The sequence below is a fragment of the Phocoena sinus genome, chromosome 18 (assembly GCF_008692025.1).
Source record: "Phocoena sinus isolate mPhoSin1 chromosome 18, mPhoSin1.pri, whole genome shotgun sequence".
In the NCBI taxonomy this organism is placed as follows: domain Eukaryota; kingdom Metazoa; phylum Chordata; class Mammalia; order Artiodactyla; family Phocoenidae; genus Phocoena; species Phocoena sinus.
In genome coordinates this window covers 8,213,079-8,238,259 of record NC_045780.1, presented here as the reverse complement: position 1 = coordinate 8,238,259, position 25,181 = coordinate 8,213,079, and the positions used below count along the sequence as shown (strand labels likewise).

At 40.3% G+C, this 25,181-nt stretch overlaps 1 protein-coding gene across 1 annotated transcript in view; it reads right to left on the bottom strand.

Moving 5' to 3' along the window:
• The window catches only part of RXFP2 (relaxin family peptide receptor 2), a 61,506-nt gene that overhangs the window by 18,278 nt on the left and 18,047 nt on the right, over positions 1–25,181 (bottom strand). The window contains 11 exon segments of the mRNA XM_032611354.1: positions 322–393; positions 501–572; positions 3,914–3,985; positions 5,609–5,680; positions 8,562–8,633; positions 9,701–9,772; positions 11,379–11,450; positions 12,024–12,095; positions 19,888–19,959; positions 20,767–20,872; positions 24,344–24,421. Coding sequence (XP_032467245.1) covers positions 322–393; positions 501–572; positions 3,914–3,985; positions 5,609–5,680; positions 8,562–8,633; positions 9,701–9,772; positions 11,379–11,450; positions 12,024–12,095; positions 19,888–19,959; positions 20,767–20,872; positions 24,344–24,421 — 832 coding nt within the window.

Sequence of the window (25,181 nt, the reverse complement as noted above, 5' to 3'; positions counted from 1 at the left end):
GCTTAGTAACAAAACTATTGCAAATTTAATTCTTTGTGAAAACTGTAAGAGATTTTTCCATATGAATCCTGTTTTCAGGAAGGAGCTATATGTAGCTTTAAACACAGAAATGGTCTTGACACACACTGAATGGTAAAAAATGAGATTTTGTTGTCATTCGGTACATACTTGATGGTAATCATGATATTAACAACTGTCTGAGGACGCATGCTCAAATTAAAAGCCCTCCTGTGTGTCAAATACCTGTTTGAAAATAAATGTGGTCCTAGGTAAAGCACACACACTAAAATTATAATCAACATATGGTTACACTTGACTTACAGAGACTGAAGCTGTTTAAGACTTTCAAACTGGTTCTTGTGGAGATACAAAAGAGGATTGGACGACAGATTCCTTTTGTACCATTAGAAGGGAGGAGGAAAGAAGCATGAGGATATTATTATTTTGGAAACTCAAGATGTTGCCATTTAAATCTGATGACAGTGGGAAGAAGGACTTACAGTTTTTGAAGAAGCTTCAGGTCTTTGAAAATGTGGGGTGGTAGCTCCATTATCATATTGCTAGACAGGTCCCTGTTGGTGACAGTGAAACCCCAAAGCAATTACATTGGAAATAAATGACATAGTTATCACTCCTCACAACTGTCATCATCCCATTTGATGTAACAGAAAACACAATCCAATTTAACCAAACTGATAGCTTGTTACCCAACAAAGTCATGTGTGTCAGCCAAATGGATATGTCCTCCATCGCTTTCAGATAGGTGACATTTTGCTCACCCAGTTCCCATCTGGAATTTCCTCTCAGCCCCTCCCCAACACACTCCCAACATGGCTTCAATGTCTACTTTGATTAATTCCCTCTGTTTTAGGTACTCTTTGTACCTTCAACCATTCACTGTTTCTGTGATTCCTATCCGGTTCATGTATGGGATATCTTGTTTATCCGACTACATTAGAAGCTTTCTGAGATCAAGACCTATGTCTCCACTTATTTTGCATTCCAACTAAGAGAGTTTTGACCACATAATATCTGCCCAGATGATCTTGAATGGATAAGTTCACATATTTTTAGTCTACTTTTATATGGTACTTCTTTTTTAGAAGAAATTGAGAATTGAGATCTAAATATAATAGGGCTGTCCAATCCAGAAAGAATTGCAGGGCAGTATCCCTACAGAATGGGAAAAAGAGATTTGTCAGGATAAGAAGGAATCAGGAATCTTGAAGGGTCCAAAATATCCTCTAAGCCAGAAAAGATGTTAAAAGTGAAACAGATGTGAAATAGCCTAGGAGTCAAACAAAAGATCTTAATCTATTTTTGATTTTTTGGTGCTCCTGATGGATATATGGGAGCGACAAATAACTATGACTTAGTTCTTTCTCTAAAAAAGCTTACAGTTAGAGTAAACAACTAGATTATGAAACAAAAGAATGAAACAAGTGTTATTACACAAGTACGGAGGAAAAACAGAGGAAGGAATCATCAAACTTGGCCTGGGAAATTAGGAAGCGTTTGAGCAAAGTTTGATGATTTTTATAGGTGGAGTCAAACAAGAGCAGATTTTCAAGTGAGGATTACGCAGGACCAGAGAAACAGATGCTTGGAAGTCAGTGACATCTCCAGGAGTCAGCAAGTCGTCCAACGTGCGTGGAGGATAGAAAGGATGGGGAGATGTAGAGGAGGTGAGCCTGGAAAAGAGCCTGGAGACAAAATGGGAAGGCCATGAATGCATTCCAAGGCAGTATTTCCCAGAGTGCAGTTCAGGCATCGGAAACAAGGAAGATGCTTATAATAAGAGCACTTTCCTGGTGCCACTCCAGAACTATCACACCCGAATCTCTGGAAGGGAGGCTGGTAACATGCATTTAAAGCCAGCATTCCTTGTGATTCTTCTGAACGTTAACATTTGAGAATTATGTCAAGGACTCTGCTTTATGGCAGGCAACAAGGAAGGAGAATGTTAAACAGGACAGTGGGAACATATGCCCTGGGTTATGGGATGATAATTCTGTTCGAAGAATGAAAGATAGGATGAAATGCCAGAGATTCAGAGGAGGGAGACCTGGCAGGAGGCTGTGACCCTGGACCAGGTGAGAGCTGATACGGGTTGAAGGAGGCACTGGCAGGGTTTACGGTCTGATAGGACATCAAGTGTAAAGAGAGTTAGAAGGAAAGGGAACAGTCTTCTAGCCAGGCTGCCAGAAAGAATGCAGATTCCACTAAGACAGACAAGCCTAGGGGAAGAAGCTGGCTGTGGGGTAAGGGTCATCTGCAAATTAACTTAAACAAATAGATTTTGAGGGACTATCATGACATCCAAGTGTAGACAGCCTGCCAGCTGGTGTTCTGATCTGGTGCTCCGGATGCAAGGAGCACAAGTGGGTTATGGCACAGAAGAAAGCCACGGGTGTGCACAGATCAGAGGGAGAGTGACAACAAAACAAAATGACGATGACCTTGTACGCCCGGAGAACGCCCTGCAAAGTGTTACCTTGCAAAATAAAGTACAGTCTTCTGTGCGAAAAGGATCTGAGTGGCCTCATCTAAGTGCTTATTCCTCTCCAGAAGGGGTTTGTGGTCAAGAGGGCACAGTAAAATTATCTAACATTTTTGTAAACTTAAGAAACGTAAATGCCTTGCTCAAGTTAATTCTACTGAGTTCTGAATTTCTTCTAGCATACTGGTGCTATCTGGATTGGAATGAATTACTGGTGGTCCTAAAAGAAGAAAGGTAGCGTCTCTTATTTAGGCTCTTTTATTTTGGCGGGGGCAGGGGGTTGGCTTTGCCTAAGTGTAGTATAAGAAGAGGATTAGGAAAATGTTCAGAATGTGGACTCCATACCACTGTCTCCTTTAGTTTGTATAAAAACACACTCCTGTTTGTCCTGGGCTACTCCTCCATTCCACCCCCGTAACCCAAATCTGTATCCATCCTCCAAGGTCTGATGAGGAATGCCCCTGTGAGAAAGCAGTGAGGTCTTCTGAGTGAGCTGTCTTTAATTTCTTGCCACAGAATGCTAATATTTTGGTTCTAATGTGGTGCTTTGCGCATTATAGGCACTTAAATATTTGTCGATTTGGTTTATGATACTCATTCATTAGATTAAATTATCTTAATTATTTGTGCATTGTTTTTCAAATTCCTCTTATTGAACTACTTTTCACAGTCCCCTCTGGATTTCAAAGCAAGGTATAAAGAATGGGGGAGAAGGTGATTAAGAAATTCATTTCCAATTTTTAGACTTCAGATCAGGACGAGGAGATCTCTACCCTAATCACCACTATTTGTAATGTAACAGACAGTTTTAAATGCCAATGATGCACCATTTTGCAGGTAGCGATGAATTAATAGCAAGACAGATGAGTTTCAAAAGGTTTAGATCTACACAACATATGTTTGAACAGAGAAATGTACATGAGCTCTCTGAATATTTTGCAATGAGCCTCTTTCTAGACATTTCTAGTTGCGTCATCTGCTCTGGAAGTCATAATATCTTAAGGGATCATAAGCATGTTCATTCTTTTGTTTAGTTATGATTGATTAATATTATTGCAGTCATTTATTCATTCAGCAAGCACGTACTGAGAATTAACTGTACTCCAGACATTAGAGAGGAGAATCCCTGAGCTTAAGGAGCCATGGAAAACTCATTTACTCCCAAACACACATATGTATGAAATCAGTCAAAGAAAATGGGCAGAGAAATTAGAGTAGGCTAAATCCATATTAAGCCCACTGTCTGATTTTTAATTTGCTTTTAGGATAATGTTGGTTTTCTTAATTGATTTTGAATATCCAGTAGTCTACGGGATTTTGATTGCCACTAATGAAAAGCAGTCTCACTAGTCATTTAGATTTGTAATCCTGAAGAAGCAAAATCATATTTTCCTAGTAGACAACGCTACTTACAGTTCTCCTAAATTTTTTAATGAAGAAAATGTCTTCTCTGGAACAAAATCAATTTGATTTCTAGGCAGAAACCTGTAAGACATGGTAAGAGTCAGCACTGTTGATTTGTGTCTGCTGTAGTAATCAGTTCTCATTGGGAGATGCCACTGATCCACGTGTAATTTAATAAGCCTCCTTTGAAGTCTCAAAGCAAGGCATGCTCTGGTGTGGAACACAGGCAGGCGTTTCTTCCAGAGGATGTATCCATAGGCTCTCTCCAGGACATGCTCCCGGAAGGAACTTGAGCTGCTGAGTGTGGCTTACGGAGCTGCACTTCCTTTGGATTCTGATTACTTTAGAAAGTGTTTCTTTCCCAACATACACACACGCAAAGTCAAATTTGGACCCTGTTAATAGTTCTGTGAAGGCTTTGAGACGATCTTTGGGTAAGGCACATTCCTTATAAGAAGAAGTCCAGAAAAAGAGCAAAGCTTGAACCAACCCCATCTGGGCCACAAACAAATTTTAAATTTGGTGGGGGAACAGTGATTTTACATTTCCTCTGTCTAGAAATGGAATCCTCCAGGACAAACGGCAAAAAAGAGGGGGTCATCAGCTAACTACCTTATAGGGGTGTAAACAAATGAGATAATGAGTATGAAGGTGATTCAAAAGCTACATGGTGTTATAAAATAGGAGGCGTGGGGCTTCCCTGGTGGCACAGTGGTTGAGAGTCCACCTGCCGATGCAGGGGACGCGGGTTCGTGCCCTGGTCCAGGAAGATCCCACATGCCGCGGAGCGGCTGGGCCCGTGAGCCATGGCTGCTGAGCCTGCATGTCTGGAGCCTGTGCTCCGCAACGGGAGAGGCCACAACAGTGAGAGGCCCGCGTACGTACGGCAAATAGGAGGTGTGGATGGTATTTGTTTATCTTCCAGTGTTCTCTCTCATTATCCGTGAGACAAAGAATAAACTCTTTGCATCTCCTATGTGGGACAGCCTCTTTTCTTACTTAATATGCTAATCTTCAATCTGATTGATAAATCTGCAACCTGGCAACAGCCTTATCTCTTAGTCTGTTGGAGAAAAGTGGTTCGATTACTACAAATGGATGTGCTCTGATTCTTCTTTTCCAACCACCCATCCAAGCAACAAACATTACTAAGTACTTACTATATATGGAGAACTATGATGAAAACAAAAGCACATTCTTGTGTTTTTAAGCTTACCAGTGCAAATGTGCCAATTAACCGATCCATCTGCCTTCCTGCCCCCATAAAAAACACAGTCAGCAATCAGAATCACCAGGCAGAACCTTTGGCCAATCAGAATACATTAGAGGCTCTTCTCTTTAGCATAAAATTTTGTTTTCTTTAAAGAGAGAGACATCAAGTGATAAGTGTTATTAGCAGTAACCACTTTCACATACATTATCTCATTTCCTTGTTGACCATGGGGTTAGGTACAAGTTCAGCAGAGAGGGTGCACAGAAACGATGATTGCCCTCAGAAAGAAGGAGGCTTAAATGGTTGGCAGCTAAACATAAGGCTTGGCCCTACCATCCAAGTCAATAGATCCATGTGTACATTTTCTAGTACTGCAGTTTCAGACCAAGGCTGTAAATAAAACATACTCTAAAATTCCTTGCCAATATTTTCTTTCGATTTCCAAAGCTACTGGGTTTCCCCTCATTTTCTGAATTACACTGTATACTTACAGCACTGTGAGTGAATTGCACGACAGAAAGGTGGAATTCGTAAGGTATTTTATTCCATTGCCTTCCAAATCCCTAAAAGGCATGGAGGAAAAACATTTTTAATGTTTTTGCACAAATCATATGTCTAAAGGCAGTTTCTGGTGATACAACAGCTCTGAACTTTATTTTTACTTCATTCCAAATTTTAGGCTTTCCTCCTACTTATTGCAGGGTCAGTATAATTAATATTCTGCGTCTTTTTCCCCTTCTAATTAGTGTTAGAACTTAATAAAATTGACCGAAAGGGCAGCCCGCCATTTAGTGAATGTGTCTCTGTGCCAGATACCATGCTATTAATTAGCATAAAATTTGTACTATAATAATAGTAACTCCCATTTATTGGGCTTTTATAGTGTCAGGTACTGTTCTGAGTGCATAACACACACCCCCACAAAGTTGGCATCATTACCTCCCATTTAACATAGGAGGAATCCGAGGATCTTGGAAATTTACTTTTCTTCTGGTCACACAGCTATTGAGGGGTAGAACTGACCTTCTCACTCAGACCCATCTGAATCTAATGCCCAGACACTTAGTCGTGGCATCGTAGATCGCTATATTCTCCCCTCCCCTCCCCCAGGGTCAGGTAGATATGTGTCTCTATTTTGCTGCAGGAGAAACTCAGGCCAAACTGTCTACCAAATACTGGATGCCAGAGTCAGGATGGCGAGTCCCAAGCTGTGTGAAGGCAAGTGCCGGCTCTTTCTACCTCCCTCCGTGATGCTGATGCTGAGGGCAGTGCTGCTCAGAGGGTCCTGGGTCCCAGCATCACCTGGGAACTTGTCAAAATGCAGATTTCCAGGCTCCACCCCAGACCCACTGAATCAGAAGCCCTAGGACTGAGGCCCAGCGGTCTGTCCTAAGTCTTTGCGTTGCCTGTGCTGTACACTGACGTTGGAGAAGCACTGGTGGAGAGATTACGTTCTGCCAAGGTGAACCTTATGACAGCAGCACCCACATTGTCAGGGAACAACCTCAGGAACACTCTGACATGGCCGCTTCCAGCAGCGCCAAGGAAGGAGAGGATCAGCTCTTCTGCCAACTCTCCTCATTCCGTTTACCGTTGGCTTCCTACAGGCTTCCCGTACACGACAATAGCTGTTTTGCTGCCCCTGAACCTTTCTCACGTTCACGTTAATATCACCAGTTCCTTTGTCATTGCCTTTAAAATCCTATTTTAAAGCCATCTTGGAGGTCTTGCAGGAACTCAACTATTTTCTTCACTCTTAAAATACAGCAATTGCAAATAATAAACAGTGTAGTCCCTTGAAAGTCTAAATATTGTTCAGTAGAATAGGGAAAATGTTTTTACATCTCATAACACTTTGCAGTTGTGAGCAACAGTCCTAGCTGATAGCAAGTGAGGGAGGAGAAGCGTGGCCAGGGCGGGGTTTTTTCTGCCTTTGAACTGGGGCGATTTGGGTCTGACCTCTCAGCTCTCATTTGTGATCAGCCAATCTTGCTAATGACATCTTTTCACTGAGTGTCTATTTTTTCCCTCGTGCCTGTGGGAGCCTAGAGTGAAAATGAGTGTCCCCAGAACCCAGGGCTTGGATGTTGCTTCCGGGTCTCCTCCTCGTTGCTGATGCCCATTTTGGGGACGGGATGGGTACAGGCTGGAGGCCTGATATTTTTCTGTTAACTTTACTCCTTCCTGTTGCTTTCCCATTGTGTGGATGTACTTGCTTAGTTTCTAAGTATTTCCCACCTATTCTTAATGAGTTTTATTCTCATGTTTTTCAGATCATCAATTTCCCCCCCCTCACCTTTGTTTTTTTAAGGCAGTTCTGCACAGCATGTGGGATCTTAGTTCCCTGACCAGGGATCAAACCTGTGCCCCCTGCATTGGGAGCATGGAGTCTAAACCACTGGACTGCCAGGGAAGTCCCATCACTCCCATTTTTAACATTTAGCACACTTACGTGAGACCCCCATTGCCTTAAAAGCCTTTTGATAAAGGTATGTAAATAATTTAAGTCAGTAAATAAACACAAGGTCATCTAATAGTGCTGTAACAAGTTAGGCTAATTCAGAGAGGATCCAAAGCTGAGGTACTAAAATTTTATCATATTATGGGTATTGAGTCCCCTGATTTGACAATGGGGAGAGCTCTGGGGGGACAGTACAACTGGCATTTTCCCAGCACAGGAAGTCGCTCCTGTGCCAATCCTGCCTGTCTCAGGAGACCGTGAATATGAACATGGTGGAATGGTGGGTAGTGGTGGTGAAACCAAATGAATGGCTTAAATGTGTATTGGTCGAAAGCTACCAAGGAGTGGAAATGGTTTAGCATGTTCATTTACAGAGTTCTTTTTGAGCACTATTATGTGCTGATCCTTGTGCTGGGTATAAAATCACGGAATTTACTGAACGGTAGGGGATAAACAGGTAAACAGATGGTTCTATGATGACAGTGCCCTGAGACAGCAGTGCAGTGGGAGGAGGGGAGGCGTGGTGGAGGCTCTCCTAACATAATCGGGGCACAGAGGCAGCCACTGAACTGGTGGGTGTGTCAGAGACGGCTTCCTGAAGGTGACGCTTAAATTGATTTTTGAAGGAAATGTCGGAGAGTAAAGAAGCAAGACCTTTCAAGTTGAAGGAACAACATGTGTTCAGGGAACTGACTGAAGGAGCAGTAGTTTGGTGTATCTGAAAGGAAGGCACAAGAGGAGAAGGGGCTGGCAAAGAGACCAGGGATAGAGGACAATGGGTCTCTGGTGCTAAACTGGGAGGCTTGAACTTTACCCTCACACCCGTGGGGATTCCCAGGTGCTTCAACCTGGAAGTGACATGATCAGATTTTGGTTTTAGAAAGAAAAGCAGAGATGAGCTTTTTGTGTAATTGTGAATTAACTTCAGGGCTAGTTTCCTGAATCTGGGCGAATAACAAATTAGCTGCTAAGTGTATACTCACATCCAGTTGAGTTGAGGCATTTGGGCACACATATGCTTGGGAAGGGCTTCTAAGTAGTTATTCACCATAGACCTTTACACAAAGAAGAGATTAATTAGAAACGAAATGATATGCCACTTTAAGAACAGTATTTTTACTATTTCCACAGTTTGGGAACTTGTATGCTAAAATTAATATATCAGGATGAAGAATACAAACATAACTACCTCTTCAAAATGGTCTCTAGATATGTGTGTGGCATGGATAAGGGAGCAGATGTCAGAGAAACTATGAATGCATAAGTGCGATACATAACCTAAGAATAAATATGAAACAGTTTGACTTTATGAGATGAAACAAAAGTATATACTGGGTAATAATTTTGAAGTTCATGGTAATTTTCCTTGTAAACTTCAAATTTGCAATCATTTCCAGCATCACACATCCAAAGTTTCATTTTAAGAGAAATGTTAATCATTTACAATATTAAAAGGCCACATTGGAAACTGCATGAAATCTAAGAAGTGATAGTGGGAGGCATTTGGGGAAGAAAACAACTCATGAGCATGTTAAGCTGTATGACTAACATGATACTGCGGTCCCTTTTCACAAATGGAAAATTGATGATGCTGTATGATCAACTGTAAAGGAACGTAATAATCCCCTGCTGCTAAATCATCCCAGTATATTAATAAACACTGAAAATGTAATTACGAGAAAAGCTTAGTTGCTAAGACAAAGATTTTGGAATTTTCAGTTACTCTTGCTGGATAAAGACACGTTTTCCTTTGTTAAAAATGTAGTTGGAGCTGAACCCCTGGAAGACTCTAACAAATTTAAATGTAGTAAGGAGATAAAAATGAATACTATCTTTGGTGAACCACTGCAAATAAAAACATGCCTTAAAAAAACAAAACAGAACATGCCTTAGGACTAAAGGGAATTAAAGGAGATCAAAAGGAATTGAACTAGTCGGCTTAAAATATATCATGAGTCATGGACAGGAAGTAGCAACAGTAATTGTGGCTTGAAATACAGGAAAGGTTTTGACTAGTATAAATTTTAGGGGGCTTGATTTTCTTAAAGCTCTTTTTGTAAGCTAGTTTTAGATGTCATTGCAATTTATAGACAGGTGGATTAAAAGGTAGATGAATACTTACAGGAAAAACAAGGAGTTTAATCCAGTAAACAACCGCTGTGAAATTCTGGTTATGGGATTGTCATCTAGAATTCTGACAAAACGTATCACAAACATTTCCAATGTTACATACATTTGCGAAATTAAATCAGGAAGAAATAAAAGGCCGTGTCAATCCTGTCTCCCCCCAACACCTGTTCTCCTCCTTCCTGTCTGTCCACACTTGGCTCAGGGCTCTTCCCAGAGAGCTTTTCCTTCACCCCGTGGCTGGGGCAGCACTTTCCTCCAAACCCCCATAATCCCCATCCCAGGATTTCTCACGTCCATCCCGATGGTCTTTGCTCCTTGTATCCACCTCCCTTTGGACTTAAGAACCTTCACCTCTGGGTTCCTGGGTCCAGACAAGCTGCACTTAGCTATTGGCTGATCATGGACTCCATAAATGCTTTGACCTACTGATTGACCGAATGAAAAATGAATGAAAAAAAATTCTTAGGAAATCACAAATGGTTCCTTGGTCTCACGGCGTTTAAATGATGTAATTAGTGGGGCCTATGCAAACGAACTTATTTGAAGCTTTGAGGGTGAAAGAGTGAAAAGACTTATAAATTCAAATCACTGTTTTTAATTCTATATGGTATTTTCCTAGAAAAAAAAATAGATAAGAGGAAATATGCCTTCTTTTCTCTCGTTGCCTTTGAAGCCAGGTACCATTTCCTCTTACTTTCAGAGGTACCTGAGGGTAGGATTTGGAGAAGGGGCCTTCTGAGCACCTACTATATGCCAGGCATTCTGCATGTGACACTTTATATATGTTATATGATTTAATTCTCACAACATCCCTCTTAGAAAAAAGGAATGATTATAAAGATGAGGAAAAAGAGGCCTAGGAAGATCATGAAAATTGTCTGCAACATTAAGCATGGGGCCATGGCATACACAAGGATCTGGATAAAGCTGAGGTCCTAGCTCTTTCCCCTAGACCAGGCTGGCCTACAGAAAATGGGAAAACTGACACAGCCTTCTAACTGCCCTTTGTTCATTCTTCCTGATGAAAACACAGATCTCTGATGTGAGACTCCTTAGGATGGAGCTGGTGGCTCAGCTTGATAAGTGATGAAACACAACAAGCTCACATATTTTCAGTCTTTTCTATGAATTCTCTGGAAATCAAAAAAGGCCTTATCTTGCTTACTTTCTAGGTCTGTGGTTTTCAACAGAGGGCACTCTTTCCCCCAAGGGATATTTGGGATTGTCTGAAGACATTTTTGATTGTCACAACTCTGGGAACGAGTACTGTTGGCATCTAGTGGGGTAGTGGGGTAGAGGCCACAGATGGTACTAAACATCCTAAAATGCACGCCCCCCCCGCCTCCGACAATCAAAGAATTATCTGGGCCAAAATGCCAGTAGAGCTGGGCTGAGACACCCTGCTATAGGTAAACACCAGGTGGATGGATGACTTAGCAAGCCGACTTCTGGGCGCAGAGGTCACCTGAAAAAACGTAGCAGTGATTTCTCTTCACACAACCACCATTTGGCAAGCCATTATCTGAACTGCTTGGGTAACATGCTCCAGGTTATGTGGCAAGCAGAAAAATAAGTATAATAAACAAGATACATAAACACATGGAAACTATGAGCCTTGATGACTATCCTTAGGACTGTGATCCGAGGGAAGGAAAAGCTAGAATACTTACAGCCAAGTTAGGTGATGTAAGTCTTTGAATACTCCAGGTCTGAGAGTTGTAATGCAGTTGTGGTTGAGATATCTACAAATAGCACGGGTGAGTAAATGAGGCAAACTTAATACTCCACTTTAGTCACGTATAATTACTGGACATCTGTTTCTGAAAGCACTCTACTGGATGAGCAGAGGCCAGAAGATCAAAGAACAGGCAGGAGATACAGATAACCCAAAGCCCAGTGAGACAAGCACCAGGGTCAGGACCAGGAAAGTCGCCAAAGACAATGTATTGGGATATTATATTATGTTAGAGTATAACGGCAGAATAAATATGTGAGGTGACTTTTGCTTTTGTCCTTTTGGTCACATCCTTAGTAGACTAACAGTTTAAGAAAGTGTATAGGTAAGTTATATATTTTCTATTTGTGGAAAGGACCCAAACTTGAGGAGACAAGATTAAAGAGAGCCTTACACCTGTCTTCGGGTAAAACTTGGAATTTTTTAGCAGTTCTTTCAATGTAATAACTAATTACACTGTACTTTGTGAAAACTTATTTCTCCCATTTCTCTACATCCAAAGTCGAGCCTTTAAAAAAGTACCATTCATTCTACCCTTTTAATTGTTACTTAATATTGTACTCATAAAGAAGTTACTCACAGTATTTGCAGATTATGTAATCCAAAGAATGCTTTCCTGGATATATGTCTAATACAATTATGCTGAAGGAATCTGGTAGGAATAAGATAGAAGAGCCATGTGATTATGGTTCATGTATTTGTTAGGTGGTTTCTTCACCTAAAGACAATTTGTGCACCTGGCACACAAAGTCCTGTCTTATTCTCACGTTGGGAGGTAGAAGCACTGCCAATGAGAGAAGGCTGTGCCTGCTGTCCTGACAGCGCCCGTGCAATGAGACCCCGACATCTCTGACTTGAACCACTGAGGTCCAGTATGCTGTGTGTGGGGACAGAACTAGTCTTATTTCTGCAAACTGGCGCTCTGGTGGCCGCCCTTCTGTGACACGCAGGAGCTGCCCACCACGTGAGATGAGCCAGGCTCTCACTGCCAAGCTTTCTCGCTCTTTCAGTACAGAGTTCCACCTTCAACTCCTCACTTCTCTTCACTCTATTCCCACGAAACGAGGTGAGGGCAAGTCTCGCTCTGTTTCAAGATGCAGAGTAAGAAGGGTGCGGCTAGTTAGAGAGGGGCTCAAGGTCGCAAATGGCATCAGTGGCTGAACTGGGGCCAGTGTACCAACTTCAGCCCACAGGGCCATGAGCTACTTAACCGCTGAAGCAATCTAGCAAGAGTGTATGGATTCAATAATAGCACTTTCAGGAGTATCTAAGCAAACAACTTCCATTTCCTGTGCTCAGTATATTAATACAATGGGAGGTTAGCCTTGATTTCATATTTTCTAAAGAACTTTAGGCAGGAAATACTCACGCTATCAATAGTAACTAAGGTCTACATAATCTTCTGAGTGGCTTCCCTATCTCTTATTTTGATTTGATTTGGGTCCTAAAGTTTTGTTTTGATTTGTTTTGTTTTTGGCCACGTGGCTTGTGGGATCTTAGTCTCCCCAACCAGGGACTGAACCCATGCCCCCTGCAGTGGAAGTGCAGAGTCCTAACCACTGGACCGCCACTGCTTCCTAAAATATTTTACACTTTCTCATTGTTGTGATACTTCACTGCAAAACTACTGGTAGATCTTTTGCTTGTTCAGCAGCTGGCTGTACTCTGAATTTTGTTACACCACAATTATTCCCAGCGAAGCTTCCCAGCCTTTGAGTCATGACTGCGTTGTAGCTGTGCTGGGATATCGATGTCCTCAGCCCACAAGGTGGCAAAGTAAAGCCAAGATTAGCTTCCAGTTATTAACAAACCCATCTTTTATCCCAAATATTGAACCCAAATATTTTACGAATATTGAATATTTAACCCAAATATTGTCATTTTCTCTGTGTACCACCATGTGGAAAAGCTGCTTACTACAGAGCACATGCATTACCATTATAGTGACACACAAAGCAACAATTTCAATCCTACAAAGTAAACTTGAAACCCTGTAAGAACTCGTACCATTCCATCCCCCTCTCCCTGCTGCAACATGTCTGTAAGGAGATGCTTCACACTGTAGCATAAATTCTGCTTTTGCTTTAAAGTTCTGCTATGAATAGAATGAGCCCATACATATCAATATCTGTTTTAGCATTTTCAGAGCCCTTAGAGTGATGTAATGAAAGTTAATATGGTGAATTATATTACAGTAGCAAATGAAAATAGAAAAAGAATATAATACCATAATCTACATATTTGAAGTTCCTCTTAAGTATAAAATTTACTACCTAACTAGTGTTATTTACATTTCATTTAAGATAATTAAGTCAGAAGTGCACTGCGCATTTTACCTACACGCTGTCAGTCTTGAAGAGATGGGGGCAGTTGTAAACTGTGAATTTGACCTTGTGCCTTTGATCTGCACGACTCACCCGATATGTTCAGTCTATCTGCCTTCACTGACACCAGTTAAGACTCCAACGTCTTAAATAATAAAGAAGCTCTAGTCTTCTATTTAGCCAGTTTGCTGGCACCCCACGGAGAACTAGAGTCCCAGGTCTCTCATCTCAGACTTAGGCTGCTGAATTTTTTAACTTGATCTTTCAGTATCTGCTTTCTTCTTTACAGAATAGTAGCTTGGTGAATATGAGGGGAAATTTGGAAACATGACAATTTGGCAAGTGGTGTCCTCTTTTTCTTCACAGCTGAGACATGAGCCCGTTTGATACACTTTACACTGAATGGTTCTTCTAAGAATAACTTACTGGTTCATGAATTCCTGCTGTTTCAGCTGTCAGGACTTTTCAAGCAGAAACGCCAGGAATTTATGTACCTGAAACTAAAGCAAATAAATGCTTTAATGGCATGCATGTTTATAGGCTATTTTTTTAATGCAACATTTTGTATTCACGAGCCAGGCAGACTCCTTGAATTACATTTTGTTGCCAATGATTGCGTTGAACAGGAACCCAGTTTAAGAAGGAATTCCTAATTTAAATAAAATTTATGTCACAGTGAGGAGAGGAACTGCTGTTGGTTTCCGTGGTAGCAGTGATGAAGTACTATGGTCAAGTTCATAAACTGTATTTTATTTCTTTCTCTCAAAGATCATCTTAAATTGCTTCTTACCCCCTAATGTTAGAAAGCTTAAAAGAATATTAAAAAGAATAAACTGATCGCTAGTGAAAGCATTCAGATAAGTGACATTTGTTCATCTAGCAATTAACATTTTATTTTGACTTAGGAATTTCTTTTTCTGGATGCCTAAATGACCTTAATTTCACTGTGAATATTTAGAGCATGCGAGACCGGAGACGCACTTGACGTTAAATTGGGTGATCCCTTAGGATATATCCCAATACAACTTAAAGATGCATATCAACTTTATAAGCTCAATACAATCTAAAACACATATTCATGCATGTCTTTTCCCTGGTCAAACAGAATAAAGCCCAGATGCTCTAGCCTAGCGTTCAAAGGCCCTAGAATCATGATTCAATGACCTCTCCAGCATACACTCCATCAGTCCTGTGGGAACTCTTTTCCTTTAGACAAACTTCGCTGGTCACTCTCTTCCTAACATCCTTTGAGTGTTTCTGCTTATGCTTTTTTGGTCCTCCTTGCTGAAGATGCGCCCCACCTTCTCTTTAGCCCTGTGTGTTAGTCCTACACATCATTCCTTTAACAAATGCACACTGATCCTCATATATGTTTCAGCGTATGTGACAATGAGGGGTGCTGGCAGTGGCGGTACATGGTACTAGGAGAGAGCCAGAGGACCATCCAGTCCAGGAAGAGGATAGGATGGTAATAAGGGGTTTCTTCAAAGTCCAAGGATGAAGGTGAGGGGTTCACAAAATGGAATCATAATTGAAAGAATGACCTAAGACATGTTCAAAACTCAGACAGTGAAGAATACAATGGGCAGTAGAAATGAATTTCTAGTTATATTTTGGAAACAAGAAAATGCTAAGGAAAAGCCCAAGCCTGCTGTGTGGGACATGTTTTATATTATCATGAAATAATAAAAAAATATAAATTCTCAACTCCTACATTGTTCTTGTCTTCTTGGTCAACGAAGGTGATCTCAGGACTGAAGTGAATAAATAGGATACAGCATTGTGGCAGTGAAATCCCAAAATGGTAGAATAAGTTAATCAAAATGAGTTAAAGCCTCTGGTTTGGACAATTTCTCCTAGAAACTGAGAAACACTGAAAATGCATACACTCAGTCGTGATCAATGGAATCTGGAAAAAGGAAGAGCGGCTGGAAAATTAAAGGGGGCAAATGCCGTTTTGATTTTCCAAAAGGTAAGTCGATTTCACAAGCTATAGTTGGATGAGCTTGAAGTTGGTTCTGGGCGAGGTCGTAGGACAGGATATTCTGATGCTGCTTCGTGAGCACCTCAGAGAGAACAGGAACAGGGCAGTTCACGAAAAACAGGGCACGTCAGACCAACTTGATTTTCTTCATTCAAAGACTGATTAGATAAAAATGTGTGGTCGACTTTGCTTATATGTCTACCAGGCATTGATTAAGTGGTTTTATGATGCTTTTATAGACAAAATAAAGAATATTGGCACTGTCCTGCTCAATATTCTGCTCCATGACTTAGGTAAAGACGGCTCATCTTATTTTTAGATGACAGAGTGCTGGGATGAAGAGTGAATCTGTTGGATGAGCCTAAAAGATCTTCCTAGTCTGGTAAGAAAAGCTGAATCTAACAGGGTGAAACTGAACAGGGATAAATCTGAAGTGTCACAACTAGCTCTCAGGTGCTAAGCGCACAAGTACAGGATGGAGAAGCTGTCACTTGTCAGTTATGCATATGGTACAGGATGAGGGATTTTAGAGACACAATCACTAGGAGTTAAGAGTATGAAGTAGCCACAAAAAGAACAAACGTAACCTTAGGGCATAAGGAGTTTAGAAAGGAAGGGCTGCTAGCTTCCCCCTGTTCTGCCCTTGTATGTGTCATACAAGTGATAATATTACATTTATTCTAGATACTACACGTAAGGAATATGTAGGTGACCATATACGGAGTGACAAACAGATTTGAAACCAGGCCCTTTGGGGAAGAAGTTAAGGACTCGAGGCTGCATGGGGAGAAACCTGTGGTGGGGTGCATGGTGATAATGGCCAGCTTTGAATATCAGAGGAGTTACATAGAAGACTTACTGGGTGTGTTCTGATCAGTCTCCTGGGGTAAAGCCCAGAATCAAGGGGAGCTTTTCAGATGTTTTGGGAGGTAGTAGAGTTATATGACAGGACAGTTTATTTGCATATCGTTTGAAATTCCTTTCCCTCAGCACCTCCTAATTCCCTTCCTGGTTTATTTTTTTCCCCCATAATCACCATCTAACACACTACGCATTTTTATCTTTCTCCATTGGAAGTTGAGCTCCTTGAGGAGAGGGCTTTTCATATGTGTTGTTTACCGCTATATCCTTGACACCTCATAGGTATCAATAAATATTTGTTGAAAGAATGAACGAACATGTGGGCTTGGCCAGCTTTTACCCTCCTGCTGTCTCTACCAAGAGTTCTGGGGCTGTCCATCTAGTTTCCTCCTTCCCCTGACACCTCTTCCTGGGGATGGTTTGTGTTTTGCTACGTTGGTTGTTTGGACTGTTGTAATGAAGGATCAGGAAGGGACAGGACAGGACAAGGGCTTGCTGACACTGGGGAGATTTTTCTGCGGGTTCCGGAGAGTGACGGGAGGAGCTGAGTGGTATGAAAACGGGATGGGGGAGGGGAAGGAGATTTAAAGAAGAGTTGCTGGGCTTATGAGCTGCTTTAGGATATTTGAATAATGTTTATAAAGAACTTCGGTTATTTTGAAACCAAAGTTTGTTTTCTGGACACTTTCATCGATGGTAACAATATTCTGAGATTGGCCCATGTGGGTGGACTTCCAGAGGACTACAGTCAGAGGTCTGGCTTTGAAGCCAAGTTCTAATACTTGTCAGCTGGCTGACTTTGGACAAACAACCTTTCTTCCCCAAGGATGGTTTCCTCATTCCTGAAAGGAACCTGACGCTGTCTGCCCTACCTCACAGACCTTGAGGGTCAAAGTCCAAATGAGAATTCCAAATGTTGGAAGTCTTTGTCAACTTTAAAAAGTGGTAGATGGATGTAAGAAATGGCGTTTAATCCCCCTTCATGTGCCTTGCATTAAGAGACACTTGGTGAATGTTTATTGATAAGAGTCTTGTAATTTTTTTCTCTCTGAGTCTCTGGGAGAATCAAATTGCCTCGAAAGCATCAAATAACAGCTTGCATTCAGAGAAGCCCTGCTGAGTGGTACTCAGGTTATGATGTGGTACCTAAGTTTTCTCAGGCTTAGAACAAAGCTATGAATCAGTGGGCCAGGGAAGGACTTGGCCTGTGAAGTCTAATTTTAAATCTCCTTGCTTAACCTTCTAGTGATACCTCTGCCTCCCCAGAAGTCAGCTTTCCCCAAATTCGGGGGCAAAAGATATAGAAGGGAGTCCTGCGTGGGACAGAAGAGTATGTGTTGGTAGAAGATTCAGTTAGATGCTAGAGCAATTTCTTTCCATCTCTAGGTTTCTGGTTATTGTAGAATAAACACTGCACTGGGCATCAGAAGATATGGGCTGTAAATTCTAGCTCTTCTACTAGTTAGTTGTAGATCTTAGGTAAGTCATTTAACTGTTGCAGACTTTAGTTACCTTGTAAATAATGAGAAGACTTAATTAGGAATTCATAAGACTTCTATGACTCTAGATAATAGTTTTAAACAGCTACTCTAAAGCATGAATATTTTTCCTTCCTTTCTGCTAGGCTATTTTAGTTTTCTTCCCTTCAGCATTATTCAGGGAGCGCAAGGACAATACTGATTTGTAGAAATGCACAGGCTGTGATTCTAAGCATTTCCAGTAAGACCAGAAGCAGTATAGTTAAGATTTCTTCTCTAGAGGAATCTGGAACCCCAGAGCCAATGCATAGCTGCTCCAGGGGACAATAACAACAGGACCACATTCTCCAGGATGGAGAAGAAGGAGCTCACTGAATCACAGAGGCTACAATCAAACACAGGCATGATGCTCTATGCTCACACAAGATGCTTCCTCGCTAATGGACTTCCTTCAGGGACTTCCTTTCTTGTATAAGGGAGTCCGTACCCAAATACATGAGCAGCACAGAACTGCTGATGGCATTTCAAACCAAACATGTTTGTCCAGTATCAGCAAAGGATCAGATTCTTTTCTATCCTGGATTTTCATATATATCACATTTCTAGAAACTTTCCCTTCTATTCTGAACGTTAAAGGGCAAAATTGTAAGATGATGGTACTACTTAGGGGCCTTACAACATTGTCTTGCTAATTTTCTAATCTAGTCTAATGACCACCTTGGCAAGCGCAGAAAGTTGACCTCTCCATTATCCCAGAGTGACTCAGGCTCAGAGGGACTGACACAGAGTAACCAAACTCTCAAGAGGTTGAGTATTTAATTGCTTTATTTAGTTATTTACCTATCTGTCTATCTTTTTAATTATTGGCCACGCCGTGCAGCATGTGGGATTTCAGTTCCCCGACCAGGGATCGAACCCATGCCCCCTGCAGTGGAAGTGTGAAGCCCTAACCACTGGACTGCCAGGGAATGCCCTAATTGCTTTATTTAAATAGGATGTATTCCATTCCACTAATTAGAATGTTATTATTCCCCATCCAAGGTAACCTCCCAGATACTTTAGTATGAATAATTTAGGAAGTTAATTAGTCATCATAAGGTTGATTGATGAGCAGGGAATCAAAGCAAAGACATTCTCCATCTTGATATGAACAGCGTCACAGTAAAGTTCATGGGAGTTATGGTGGAGATGCACAATCCATCCCTGCCCCCCAACAGAGACTATCTCTAGGGATTGTATCTCTCAGATTCTGGTTTTCTTTTTCTGATGATGCTGGAAGCATCCTGACACTTTGTTTCTCATGGCTGACCTTGTCCTATTTGTTATTTTCTTTCCTCAGATATGCTAATATCACCGATTTCACCAAGATCGTGTTTTTGCTCTTTTTGTCCTGGGAGACAGTCCATATCCTATCATTGTATGTTTTAAACGATGGTTCTTGTCTATGCTAACACTCTTCCAGGTTAAAAAGTGCATCTAGTGCCTCTGAATCGGCAATGTCATTTTCCAAATGATCTGGAGTAAAACCGTGGAATTATGTATTTTCTTACTGAGATGCTCAATCCAGTTTAACTCTCTACGGAAGGTTTAAGTAAAACCAGTTGTTATTTTAAATTATGAAATGGAAAGAAAGCATACTGTTCAATGCTTTATTGTCTAATCTTAATTACATTTAGAAAAATAACTTTAATGATAAAGGTAATCAACCTTATACTTCATTTTACTCTTAGATTAAAAACATCTTAAACAAAACATCCCATAGATTTTCCCATAAAAACACTATTAATAGTTACTTACATCTTTTTAAGTTCTGTGTATTTGATGAAAACTTTATCTGAAAGACTGTGAATACTGTTTTTCTTAAGAGACCTAAAATAACATGGAAAGAAAACGTTATTATGGATTTTATGACCAACCAAACTCTTCCCTAGAAGCTGCATGCTTGAGAATACTTGATGATGCTCCATACTACGTCACACACGTTTGAAAATGCCCATAATAAATAAGAACCTTCGTGTGAGAACGAAAAGTCCATAAAGCAAAATTAAAGCAGTTTGCAAATATCTGACAAGGTTAGCCAGTTAGTGCAATATAATAGACTGGAACATCTATGGTGATTTAACTTTTTCTTCTCTAGATAATTTAACAAAACACAACAAAAATCCTAACCAACTCATGCATGCCCAAATTATGATATGTCCGCAGGCAAATTCCTGAGGCTCTCAAAACTTTTATGCAGAGTTCAGAAAAACTTGCACAATTATGTCACAGCTAGCTTCGTGGATCTTTTATACCTTAAAGTCCTGGACAAATTACCACTATTTAAAATGAGATAGAATAAGTGAGTACCTTTCCTTTTTTTTTCAAATTTTTATTTTTACTTGTATAGTCCTGGCATATTAGTAATAATACATGAATTGGAAATTGAAAATAACTCCAGGCCACAGATGTTTGTGAGCTAAACGATAACCTGGCAAATCTAACATACAGTGTTTAAAACATTTTTTCCCTGGAGAAGACGCATGCAGAGTTCTCTGATGGCTGGTGGTTTTAAAGGGACTTTCTATGATTTTGCTAATATATAAGTAGCATAAAACAGAACAAAGAGAGGTTAGACTAGACTACACGGTTTTCATGTGACTTCAAGAGCAAATATCAGATTTGAACTTTACTCACAGTAATGTCACATTGCTGGAAACGGTTGGCACAGACTTCAAGCCAGCATTTATACATTCCAACTCAGTTCCTTTGCAGTCACAGCGTTGTGGGTACTGATTTAAAACTAGGGGGCAAAAAGAGTAACGATTCAATAGGAAAAAAAAACCCTCTTTAATTATGACTTTATTTCTAGTAACTGGCATTGTTCTTTTTCCATTGAATGTATAACATTCACATCTTGTTAAATGAACTTATTCTGGTCCATAATAAAAGCAAACAAGAATTTTCTCCTAGTCAAATATAGACTTGGCCCTGGTGGCGCAGTGGTTAAGAATCCGCCTGCCAATGCAGGGCACACAGGTTCGAGCCCTGGTCTGGGAAGATCCCACATGCTGCAGAGCAACTAAGCCCGTGCACCACAACTACTAAGCCTGCGCGTTAGAGCCCAGAAGCCACAACTAGTGAGCCTGCGTGCTGCACCTACTGAAGCCCGCGTGCCTAGAGCCCGTGCTCCGCAACAAGAGAAGCCACCACAATGAGAAGCCCGTGCACTGCAACAGAGTAGCCCCTGCTTGCCACAACTAGAGAAAGCCCGTGCACAGCAGTGAAGACCCAATGCAGCCAAAAATAAATAAATAAATAAAGTATGAAAAACAAAACCAAAAACAAATATAGACTCATGTGGTATTCATCTCAGTTCTAGCTTCCAGTGGTCATTTCAGAGGCATTTAACAAGGGATTAGAAAGAAACCACAGGGATGTTTAAATAGCATAAAAGCATATGGTGAACAAGATTAAGTTCTTCTCAATGAAAAACATGAGTATGATTGAGTAAATCTTTAATGGGTGTAACTGAGTCAATTCCATTTAACTGAATGGCACAAAGAGTTTGCTGAGTAAATGCTTGTTGGTTAAAATTAAACTCAATTATTTTCCCCCTTTCAAACTTCTCTTAGAGCTGCGACAAGAGTGAGATGCAGGCTGGGCATGGCCATCACTGTGCCTTAGTGAAATCAACCAACCCAAACACCCTATCATTCCGGCTCTTAGCTTTTCATTACTAGAGAATCGGGGTCCGGTGCCTTTAAAAAGGCACTAGCTTTTCATTACTATGAAGTTAACGTGGTAGGTAAAAGTTGTAGAGAAACTGTAAAGCAGAAAAAGACCAAAGATCCATCTATCTGAAGCATTCAGAAGGAAGAAAAACACTTTAGGATTTACCTTGAAGGAACTCACATAATTATTAATACAATGGCATATTACCATAATCAGTAAGATTTATCATATTAATAATATATAAACACTATCACATAATTCTTTTATTTATATATTATGTAGTTATTAATTATGTTAGTTGTTAAAATAATGGCATATGAGAAATCTGTGGAGAAACCAGGCCAAGTTGGTCCACAGAACAATGACTCGTGTGTGTGTGTGTGTGTGTGTGTGTGTGTGTGTGTGTGTGTGTGAGAGAGAGAGAGAGAGAGAGAGAGAGAGAGAGAGAGAGAGAGTTGGGGGATGATATTAATGGAGCATTTGATGTTGCCTCTGATCCTGTGGGTATTTTTTTTGAAGGAGCTAAAAGAAGTGAGAGTTATTTTCAAATGTTTATTATTTATTTAAGTCTGATTATAAGTTCTAATTGCTCTGCTTCTTTTAGATCACTTTTATTCAAACTTTATCTTTAAAATCAATTTCACCAAATTTTAGTAAATCCAACAAACTTTTATTGAGTGCCTCCCTAATCCAAAAGATGCATTCTAGTGTATAAGTGTTTAGAAAATATTCTGTGGTGTTCGTAGGCTTATGCTAATCATCTCAACTTCCTAAAGATAACTCCAGACTGTTTACTTCAATGTTTAATTGACATTGAAAATAGCGGTTACATTATTAGATTGAAAGCCTAGGACTGGAAGCTCTTATTTACCAATAAGAGAATTTCGTGTACTCCAAGCTGAGCCAGTTGACTAAACCAGAAATGTGAGTGTAACTCCCTCACCTGTAGGTCAGTCAAACCCCAACCTCTGGATTCTTCTTCTGAAGTGCCTCTTGAAGCTCTCTCTACCTCACTCTTCCCAGAGGTATTTTCTGGGCTCAGGTTCTTAGTATTAGTCTGGAGCATTGCAAGAAACATAATGTTCAGTGTCTCTTTCACCAAGCTTTCTCCTCAACCTCGGCAAAGTTGACATTGGGGTCAGGTCAGGATCATTCTCTGTCGTGAGGAGCTGTCCTGTGCACTGTAGGAGGTTCAGCAGCACCTTTGGCCTGCATCCGCTAGATGCCAGCAGTCACCCACCCCTCTCCGGCTGTGACGACCCAGAATGTCTCCAGACATTGCCAAACGTTCTCCAGGGGCAGAATTGTCTCAGGGTGAGAACAATGTTCTAATCCATTCTTTAAAATTCTGGTAGAAGAATCATTTTCACATACACTTCTTATCACTTCATCTTCCTCTTCACTAAATGGAAATAAGCTCACAACTTTGGTGGTTACACCTTGTGTACAGCAGTGATCTCCACAATGGCATGTGTGCAAGATGACCCATTGTGGTTCCGGAAGAAAATGTTAGAATTTTCAGTTATATTTATTTTTAAGCTTTTTAGTTTACTCTTTTCAATTTCTAATTTTATGTATGATATATTTGTGTATAATAAAGTACATAATAAGTGGTAATTATAACCAGGTATTATAAAGTGCATAATATACTATAGTGTAGTATTTAATATATGGACTTTATATACATATATTATGTATACATACTAATGTATGCTTGTAATTGTATATAGACCTACATAATTATATCTATGTATATACATATTATATGTAATATATTAACATATAATATAATCTGTGTATATAGAGAGATATAATTCTATCTCTGGGATAGAGGCTGGACTCCAAAGAGTGCACCCCAAACCCTTTGGGGGCTGGCTCCACCCTTCCAACGCAGGTACTAGAATGAATGTGAAGCAGGCTCTGACTGACCCCGCTGTTGTGCAGATCGTACTACCCTGCTCATCCTGTCACCTCTTCCCCTTCCCTCCATCCAAGCCCATCTCAATGTCACCTTGTCTGTGGATTTCTCCCCATCCCTGGCACAGCCATCATTCCTCCCAAAGGGCTTCCACATTCCCTTGTGCAAACATCCTTCCTTCAGTTTCGCACAAATACTGTACCATTCCTGCTTCTATAAGGGTCTGTCTTTCCTGCAACAGTGTGAGGTATTTGAGGACCGTAGTCATCCTTGCACTCTCAGTGCCTAACATAGGTCCTAGAAAGTAGTTGGTGCTTAATATCTGTATTAAAGAAAGTAAGCAAAGGGAGCAAGATCTTTATTATTTGTCACAAGTATTCAGTACCTATGCATTCTTGCACTCAGGCTAATACACAGAATGAGCATGAGTGGAGCATGTTGTTTTCTTCTTTCTATCTTTTCAGTCCCAAGAGCAGATAACAGACCAGTTGACCACTGACATACATTGAACTGAAATTGAAATTCTAAAGGGAATTTATCACACTACCCATATAAATCCATGCCCCATAAATAACGTTGCTCGCAAAGCTGAGGCTGAGTCTTCAAACCAATACCACTTACAGCACTCCTGTGTTAATGCCACATTATTAGCATCTCCATGGACTGTGCCGAACAGAGTCGCCCATCCACTGGTGTCTCCTGTGAAACACACGGCGATGAACATGTGTCAGTTATTCTAGAAATAAAATATCAAATTACAAAACAAAAGTATAAAAATTTGATCATGAAATCAATTCTAAAAATTTGTTTAAGTAATAGAAAGATAACAAGGGAGGGAAAGGTAGGCAAACATCTGGAGTCTTTTTCTGCAATTACAAGTAGTTTAAATGTGTGTATCATAAAATATATAATGAAAATAGATGATTATTTTCCATACGTGTATCCATCTTGAAAAATGTCACCTGTTTCTAATGCTGACATTTTAAATGTTTGATCTTAATTTTGAGGTCCTCAGAAGAAAATATAATCTGAAATTTATTTTGTCATATGCATACGTGTATGTAGATACATACTTGATATACGCAATGAGTTCTGACAAAGTTTATGGCACCTGACCTTTTTAATAAGGAAAAAACCAAGTTCCTTTTAATAAAGTCTGTCTAGTCCTGATGAGAAAAATATTTTCTCAACTTGTCAGATGATAAAATCTGCTTATTTGCCAAGTCTTCCGTTTTCTGCAATAAAATTGCATTCTTTTAAAAAAGAAGGCTTGATTTTTGAAGCATCATTACTTTAGCATAAGCTATTAAATGATAAAACACACAATATGATGTATGATACTGAAGTTCATACAAATAGAAAAGTAAATTTAAATAACTGCCCGCAGGTCCCTTTGATCTCTGAAAATTTTAGTTTATTTCTTGCTGATAACCTCAGTGGTTTTTAAAATTATTCTATT